This window comes from Salmo salar, unplaced genomic scaffold (assembly GCF_965601325.2).
Source record: "Salmo salar unplaced genomic scaffold, fSalSal1 ptg000206l, whole genome shotgun sequence".
Lineage (NCBI taxonomy): Eukaryota > Metazoa > Chordata > Actinopteri > Salmoniformes > Salmonidae > Salmo > Salmo salar.
Window position 1 is genome coordinate 94,037 of NW_027675329.1, and position 9,374 is coordinate 103,410.

Sequence of the window (9,374 nt, forward strand, 5' to 3'; positions counted from 1 at the left end):
AGGTAAGTGATTTATTTTATCGCTATTTGGGATTCTGTGACGCCTGTGCTTGTTTGGAAAATATGTTATTGTGGGGTGCTGTCCTCAGATAATCGAATGCTATGCTTTCACCGTAAAGCCTTTTTGAAATCTGACAACGCAGTTCGATTGCCAAGATTCTAAGCTTTTAAATGATGTATGACACTTGTATTTTCATGAATGTTTAATATTACGATATTTCTATTTTGAATTTGGTGCTCTGCAATTTCACCGGATGTTGTCGTAGGTGTCCCGGTAGCGGTCCGCGAGCCCTAAGAGCTATTAAAACCATGTGCCCTGATTTAGTTAAAACTGGTTCCATCAGAGCCCTTACAAAACCTTTTACAACTGATTCATCATTGTCATACCTCATAGGGTCCAGAGTTTTCCTGGTTAGGTCAACAGATAAGGATAAACTCTGGGTCCCAGGGCAAAAAAATTGCCCCCCCCCCCACTCTGGGACCTATGGTTGCCACCAGTCTGCTTGCCGTTCTCAGTTATCGTCAGGTACTGTATGTGGATGATCAGGGCTTTATTCAGAAAAAGTTTCTTGGGCTACTTTGATTTGCCAAGTGGGTGAGATTTGAATTCCGTGTTTATCTTCATGGACAAACTTGTTGTTCAAACCTACGATGGCTCAGCTTCAAGGGAACGTATCTGCTATTTGTATTTCCAACTGAATTCCCTCCTGTTCCATGATTTAACAAGCGATGACCACTCCACTACCATTGTCAACTACCTCCTCACATGAACTGGAAGCCATGTCTCATGTGGCCCACTCATCCACTGGCACATTGAATGTTTCCTCTCCAAGCACTGTGAGGAAACCCCTGTCAATTTTCTCTCATTACTTTGTGTAGAGTCAATCACAAACACAATCACATTATTACACATCTATGACTCATTCTTAGCTCTTTTGTCTCACTGTGTAGTGTTTTTGTGTTATTGTCTTCCCAGTCAAATCCTGTCCTGCACTGGTCAAGCCTCTGAACACCTCAACTCATGCCTCATACCCTCATTCAATCACTGCTGTGATCCCTTCCTAAAATGGTGTACGTAGCCCTCTCATTCCTATTCCCCATAATATTGTACTATAAGTGTCTTTATTAAATGCTTTAGGTTAAAATAATTACTCTTTGACGATTTTTTAAACAGATTTTTAACATCTCTGTGTAACGATCGTCGTCGGGTGATGAGGAAGAGGACCAAAGCGCAGCTGGGAGCGAACACATGTTTATTCTTCACACTGAAATAAACACGTACACAAAACCAAGAAAATGCAGATACGTTAACTGCTCAAAACACAAAGAGGCAACACCCCACAAACAGCGTGGGGGAAAAAGGAACAACCTCTTGGGGCTAGGGGGCAGTATTGAGAATTTTGAAAAAAATATGTGCCCATTTTTAACTGCCTCCTACACCAACTCAGAAGCTAGAATATGCATATTATTGTTCAGGTTTGGATAGAAAACACTCTGAATTTTCTAAAACTGTTTGAATGGTGTCTGTAAGGATAACAGAACTCATATGGCAGTCAAAACCCTGAGACAAATTCTGACAGGAAGTGGATACCTGATGTGTTGAATTACCTTTAAGCCTATGCCATTGAAACACACAGGGGCTTATTAATTGTTGAGCACTTCCTATGGCTTCCACTAGATGTCACCAGTCTTTAGAAAGTGGTTTGAGTCTTATACTGTGAGAACTGAACGAACAAGAGCCTTGGAACGGTGGTGGCCGATTAGACTCTGGCGCGCGAGTTCATGTTGGGTACTCTCGTTCCGAAACGTTTGAAAAGAGAATGCAAATGTCCGCCTTGAATATTATTCATGTTCTGGTTGAAAAAGGCACTAATGATTTATGCTATACAACGTTTGACATGTTTGAACGAACATAAATATTTTTTTTCCCCTCGTTCATGATGAGAAGTTCGGCTGGCATAGATCATGTGCTAACAACACAGAGCTTTTTGGACATAAATTATGAGCTTTTTCGAACAAAACTACATTTGTTATGGACCTGGGATTCCTGGAAGTGACATCTGATGAAGAGAATCAAAGGTAATGGATTATTTACATAGTATTTTCGATTTTAGATCTCTCCAACATGGCGGTTAGTCTGTATCGCAAAGCGTATTTTTATGGGCGCAGTGCTCAGATTATTGCAAAGTGTGATTTCCCAGTAAGGTTATTTTTAAATCTGGCAATCCGGTTGCATTCAAGAGATGTAAATCTATAATTCTTTGAATGACAATATAATATTTTACCAATGTTTTCGAATAGTAATTATTTAATTTGTCGTGCTGATTTGACTGGCGGTTATTGGAGGGAAACGATTTCCTCAACATCAACGCCATAGTAAAACGCTGTTTTTGGATATAAATATGAACTTGATAGAACTAAAAATGCATGTATTGTCTAACATAATGTCCTAGGAGTGTCATCTGATGGAGATTGTCAAAGGTTAGTGCATAATTTTAGCTGGTTTTCTGCTTTTGGTGATGCCTGTCTTTGAATTGACAAAACATTACACACAGCTATTGTCAATGTACTCTCCTAACATAATCTAACTTTATGCTTTCGCCGTAAAGCCTTTTTGAAATCGGACAACGTGGTTAGATTAAGGAGATGTTTATCTTTCAAAGGGTGTAAGATAGTTGTATTTTTGAGAAATTTGAATTATGACATTTAATTGTTTTCAAATTTGGCACTCTTGATATTTCACCTGTTGTTGATAGGGTGTACCAGGGGTGGGACGCATGCGTCCCACATAGCCCCTAGTACATAGAGATTAAAGGAAAAAGCTTCTACCAGTCCGTGGTGAGTAATCCCAGTTCTGATGTCCAGAAGTTATTTTCGGTCGTAAGAGACGGTAGCAGCAACATTATGTACAAAATAAGTTAAAAAATAAGTTACAAACAACACAAAAAAATTAACAAAATAGCACAATTGATTACGGGCATGTAAAACATCAGCCATACTCTTCGGCACCATTTCTGAGATATCTCTTGTTGAAACTGAACAAATTGTGGTACAGCAGGCTGCTCCAAAGCAAGAGAGCTATTAACTAGTGTTGAGCTGTGATGACAAGCCTTTTGTCTTCTGTATTTAAATTAGTCACTAACCAGGAGTGACATGACCTCCATTCCCCTGCTGGGAGGGATTCTAGACCCTCGTTTATGTAGCTCTATTTTAGAACAAGTTATTTCCTTCTTGAATGATTTTCATGACAAATCTACTAAAAAACCCTTGCTGGTCTCAACACAATATCCTCCTTGGCCAGATAACAATTTTCCTTAATAATTCCATTACTTAAATGAACTTCAAAATCGTCTCATGTCCTAGCTGTAGGCTACTTGTTTTAATGGCTCTAACATGCTCTAAGGTTCCAGCTTGTAGAGATGATCTAAAATATGTTTCCCAGCATTCTAAAATGAGTTGAAGAAAATGTGAATAAAAGTTATAAGGTGAAACATCGGAAACCAAACTTCTTAGGAGAGATTAATTTATTGAAAATCCTTTGAAATCAACATCGGAAGACACACTCAATCAGGCGGGGGCACACACTCAATGAAAGTCGAAACTTGAGAGAGTTTTACAAGATCAAGTCAGAAAATTACTTTGTTAGCAAAGGCATAATGGAGATTATGAGCCCCGGCTCTCATATCTGAAACTGTGCTGAGTGGAGGCTACAACTGCCTCGAAAACATCTCAGACATTACACTGGAGCGGAGACTGGCTGATTTCTCACTGTCACCCCTGAGGACACTGTTGATCCAAGGCATGTAGGCAGAGAGCTTCATGTAGACAGCGTATTTCCTCACGGCACAGGCCTTATCGAAGGACAGGATCCCTGCAGCATACACTCTGCCGTCTTTGGGGTCCTGGACTGCCAGGGCACCGCCTGCATCCCCAAAGCACACATTCTCCTGGTACTTGCTGGCTCCAGTACAGAACATGTTGTCGTCTATGGTTGGAGTGCTGCCACCACGGTTGTACTCTGCCTTACAGAAGCTATGCGATGCCACAGGCAATACCAGGTGTTTCAGTGACTCAGCGGGGGTGAAGTGGACCCCCCAACCCCAGCCTGTGATGATGCCTTTCTCCTGGGCTGCCTCAGCCAGGTCCTCACCCCTCTCAGGCAGAGGGATGGGCATCACAGCCTCGCTCAAGGTGAATGGCTCCTTCAGCTGAATCAGAGCCAGGTCGTTGTCCCAGTCTGACACGCTCTGGAAGCCTGGGTGCAGAACCACCTAGAAGGGGAAGGGAATAATTCATAGGACCTTTTTTTTGACGATCTACTGTATTTGTGCTCTAACTACCTATAAGACTGAAAATGATGATGTAGGTGAGAGAGCCCAGTGCAGTTCTGCTTGCTGTAAATACTGAATTGTCTGTATATTGTTTGAAAGAGATGGTAATGGGTATACTAGCTCACCTTTTCTACAGCAACTTCTTTGGAGTCATTGGCTTGGGAGTATCGCGTGATGCCTAGGTACACCTTGGGGATGATTGGTTCTTTCCCCTGGGTGTCCTGCCTACTCTTCCTGACAAACAAGTTCCTGCCAGCGGTCAGGACCCAGCGGTCAGAGATTAGAGCTCCCCCAGCGAAGCCCCCGTTCATGACGTTTTTACTCAGATAGACCATGGCCTGCCAGGGGACATGAGGGGCCAGGGTGCCCCCAACCATACGCCTGAAGCGCAGGTCTGGGCAAGAAACACAACAACATTATTTCTATACAATCTCTATATGGTTAAAACATCCCCAACTCAGCACCACCTAGCACTTACTGCTGTGCAACTCAAACACAACCATAAAAGATTATTGCAGAAAAATGAAATGTGCCTCAATACAATTCCAGCCTTGGTTTTAGTTTGAGTTTGAGTTTGCTAAAATCAACACTATTCACTTGAATACACATAGCATTTGGTAGTAGCTTTCTGGAACCTTTTAGCTTTGACCTGACAAAAGTTCAGTAAATTCATTAATCATCTACTATTATCTAAAAAAAATAAGTGTTGTCATGACTTGAGCCAGACAAGGCTAGCTTTCACAGAATTACCTTGGAGGTCACAATACGCAGAAACCTAGATGAGGATGGAATTAGTGTCATTTCTCTTCTCAAACATTTTCCTGAAACGTTTGATGAGAGGTGGATTTTGAGGAATTTTACTTTTCAAGGCTTTCATGCTCTGTAGATTTTCCTAATGACATATTTTACCATCCAGCTTGGAGGAAGCTGAGACTGAGGATCTCTCCTTCCTTTCCTCCCTGCTTGCCTTCTCTTTGATCCCTGTCATCTCATGTGTGTCGCTGCTGAATCGATTTTTAAGATAATCGGGATAATAGCTGTGAGCCGTGAGACTTAACAAGGTTCTCACTTGAAAGTGATGGTGACATCCTCATTTTGGCCACAGCTACTGTATTCTCCAACAGGCTGAATAGGAACAGCTTGTGTCTGCTCAGCTCAGAGTTGCGTAAGGGGATCCATAGTGAAGATTGGCTTCAGAACATCCGATGAGAGTGACAGTGTAATTGAAATGTGAGTGATATCCTTACACGAACCAGTCACAATGGGCCAGCAAATATAATATGTTTCGGAAATAGACAAATTGCACGTGTGAAAACACACGTGTAATGTGTAAGTCCAATATTTTTGGGCGATATTCTGCATCAATGGTGTCACTAACACCCACCTTAACATAGACATGGGACAAGAAAGGTTGTCAATGATCTTTAAAATGTACATGTTTTTGTTTGAAAACGTTTCATCCCTCTCACTTTGTTGACATTTCAATCTAAATCAGAAAAAGTAAGCCCGTATTGGCATAAGGCAGGGAGTTGGTTATGTGTCAGTTAGACAGATAGCTACCTGAATTGTCTGACATCTCATCAATTGATTTGGTTTTGATTTTGATTTTGATTTTGATTTTGTCCTGTTCCAGACAGACACAGGAGGCCGCGAGGAGCACTACCAGGGATGACCTGCGGACAGAAGGAACACATAAGTACAGTACACACACACAGAGCCAACTGACAGACAGCGCCCAAACACTCACTAGTACCACAACTAACGGTTCCTTTACTTAGGAAGTCTCTGGGCTTGCTTGTTAACCTATATTTAGAAAAGGTCTCTAGCTAGAGCAATTTGAATGTTTTTTGAAAGATTTAAGTAGCTGTGTTTCCCTGCCATTTTACAAAGATCCATTGTCCAAAGACATTTCAGAGATTCATTTGGATTGGTACTGCAATGACAACAATTGCCAGGCAACTAGGGTTTTGTTGAAGAAAGAATATGAAAAGTATAACATACCACATTTTGATGGAAATATCTGTTTATCAGTTTGTATGTTGAGCTGTGTCTCCTCTGTAAAGACGATGGTACTCCGTGAGAAGTTATAGGACCAAGGCCTTATATCTGCTGAGGAGAGAACTCACCCCCTGTCTGCCCACCGCTGGGAATTTTGCTGGACACAGCTTCAGTTCTGATTCCCGAAAATCGGAGAGATTGCAAAATCTCTGTTCATGCCAACCCATTATTGGAATCGTGTCCAAACCCTAACCCTGACCCCATCTGGAGCTCAGCCACAGCCAACTAGTATCAGAGAAGACCATCTGAGGGATAAATCATTTCATAGGGTATGAATTATGAAATCAGAACAGGACACAGCACATCTATAATTTGTGCGTCAATTTGGTTTATTGAAAGTAAATGAGGTGCATATAAATGCCGCATCAGAGTGTGTTATTTAAAAAATGTGATACCGTCATAGTTGTTGTTGTTTGTTGTTGACTCACATTTGCTGTTTACGACTCACTTTGGTAACACTGTACTTGACATCCAGCGTCATAAAACATTATGACACAGTCATAACCATGTCATAATATGTCATAACAGCTGACATAACTTGTCATAGCCTGTTATAATATGGTCATAACACTGTTATGACACATATTTGGACCTGTTGTGACATATATTGAGTTATTTTATGGCTGGTTATAACACCTACATAAGAGTGTCAAAACCCACAAAACCTACCACACAAGGCAAACCATTCCATTACACCATAGCCTACATGTCAACAGTATGTTTATGTTATATACAAATGTTTGAAATTGACCATATTCAATTATTGTAGTTGCTCACACATTGATGTCAGACATTTGTTTTTATAAACAAAAACATTTATTTCACCTTTATTTAACCAGGTAGGCCAGTTGAGAACAAGTCCTTTATTTAACCATGTGGGCCAGTTGAGAACAAGTCCTTTATTTAACCAGGTGGGCCAGTTGAGAACAAGTCCTTTATTTAACCAGGTAGGCCAGTTGAGAACAAGTCCTTTATTTAACCAGGTGGGCCAGTTGAGAACAAGTCCTTTATTTAACCAGGTAGGCCAGTTGAGAACAAGTCCTTTATTTAACCAGGTAGGCCAGTTGAGAACAAGTTCTCATTTACAACTGCGACCTGGCCAAGATAAAGCAAAGCAGTGCGACACAAACAACAACACAGAGTTACACATGGAATAAACAAACACACAGTCAATAACACAATAAAAAAATCCAGTGTTATTAACACTGGAGTGATAGATGTGCAGATGATGATGTGCAAGTAGAAATACTGGGGGGCAAAAGAGCAGAAAAAGTAAATAAAACAATATGGGGATGGGTTGGCGCCCCCCCTTGGGTTGTGCCATGGCGGAGATCTTTGTGGGCTATACTCGGCCTTGTCTTCGGACGGTAAGTTGGTGGTTGTAGACATCCCTCTAGTGGTGTGGGGGCTGTGCTTTGGCAAAGTGGGTGGGGTTATATCCTGCCTGTTTGGCCCTGTCCGGGGGTATCATCGGATGGGGCCACAGTGTCTTCTGATCCCTCCTGTCTCAGCCTCCAGTATTTATGCTGCAGTAGTTTATGTGTCGGGGGGCTAGGGTCAGTCTGTTACATCTGGAGTATTCTCTTGTCTTATCTGGTGTCCTGTGTGAATTTAAATATGCTCTCTCTAATTCTCTCTTTCTCTCTTTCTGTCTTTCTCTCTCTCGGAGGACCTGAGCCCTAGGACCATGCCTCAGGACTACCTGGCATGATGACTCCTTGCTGTCCCCAGTCCACCTGGCCATGCTGCTGCTCCAGTTTCAACTGTTCTGCCTGCGGCTATGGAACCCTGACCTGTTCACCGGACGTGCTTGTTGCACCCTCGACAACTACAATGATTATTATTATCTGACCATGCTGGTCATTTATGAACATTTTAACATCTTGACCATGTTCTGTTATAATATCCACCCTGCACAGCCTGAAGAGGACTGGCCACCCCTCATAGCCTGATTCCTCTCTAGGTTTCTTCCTAGGTTTTTGGCCTTTCTAGGGAGTTTTTCCTAGGGAGTTTTTCCTAGCCACCGTGCTTCTTTCACATGCATTGCTTGCTGTTTGGGGTTTTAGGCTGGGTTTCTGTACAGCACTTTGAGATTTCAGCTGATGTACGAAGGGCTATATAAATACATTTGATTTGATTTGTAGGTAGTTGGATGGGCTATTTACAGATGGGCTGTGTACAGCTGCAATGATCGGTAAGCTGCTCAAATAGCTGATGCTTGAAGTTAGCCAGGGAGCTATACCGTTGAAGTTGGAGGTTTACATACACCTTACCCAAATACATTTAAACTCAGTTTTTCACAATTCCTGACATTTAATTCTAGTAAAAGTCCCCTGTCTTAGGTCAGTTAGGATCACCACTTTATTTTAAGAATGTGAAATGTCAGAATAATAGTAGAGAGAATAATTTATTTCAGCTTTTATTTCTTTCATCGCATTCCCAGTGGGTCAGAAGTTTACATACACTCAATTAGTATTTGGTAGCATTGCCTTTAAATTTTTAACTTGGGTCAAAGGTTTTGGGTAGCCTTCCTCAAGCTTCCCACAATATGTTGGGTGAATTTTGCCCCATTCCTCCTGACAGAGCTGGTGTAACTGAGTCAGGTTTGTAGACCTCCTTGCTCGCACACACTTTTTCAGTTCTGCCCACACATTTTCTATAGGATTGAGGTCAGGGCTTTGTGATCGCCACTCCAATACATTAACTTTGTTTGTCCTTAAGCCATTTTGCCACAACATTGGAAGTATGTTTGGGGTCATTGTCCATTTGGAAGACCCATTTGAGACCAAGCTTTAACTTCCTGACTGATGTCTTGAGATGTTGCATCAATATATCCACATCATTTTCCTACCTCATGATGCCATCTATTTTGTGAAGTGCACCAGTCCCTCCTGCAGCAAAGCACCCCCACAACATGATGCTGCCACCCCCGTGCTTCCCCAGTGCTTCACGGTTGGGATGGTGTTGTTCGGCTTGCAAGCCTCCC

The 9,374-nt window shown here is 41.9% G+C and overlaps 1 protein-coding gene across 1 annotated transcript; it reads right to left on the reverse strand.

Annotated features, from left to right (window-relative positions):
- Window positions 1-3,505: 3,505 nt before the first annotated feature.
- LOC145867104 (haptoglobin-like) lies at window positions 3,506-6,468 on the reverse strand. The gene is made up of 4 exons (XM_082971147.1): window positions 6,332-6,468; window positions 5,891-6,003; window positions 4,456-4,724; window positions 3,506-4,270 (listed from the first exon to the last, which is right to left on the reverse strand). Exons 1-4 carry the CDS (start codon window positions 6,334-6,336, stop codon window positions 3,707-3,709), a joined length of 951 nt encoding a protein of 316 aa, XP_082827273.1. The 5' UTR covers window positions 6,337-6,468; the 3' UTR covers window positions 3,506-3,706.
- Between the last annotated feature and the right edge of the window lie 2,906 nt (window positions 6,469-9,374).

Excerpts from the sequence above, each read along its gene's own strand:
- LOC145867104 (XM_082971147.1), bottom strand. Across the intron at positions 4,725-5,890 it reads TGAGATGTCAGACAATTCAG|ACCTGCGCTTCAGGCGTATG; the intron begins GTAGCTATCTGT and ends TTTCTTGCCCAG. Across the intron at positions 4,271-4,455 it reads AAGAAGTTGCTGTAGAAAAG|GTGGTTCTGCACCCAGGCTT; the intron begins GTGAGCTAGTAT and ends TTCCCCTTCTAG.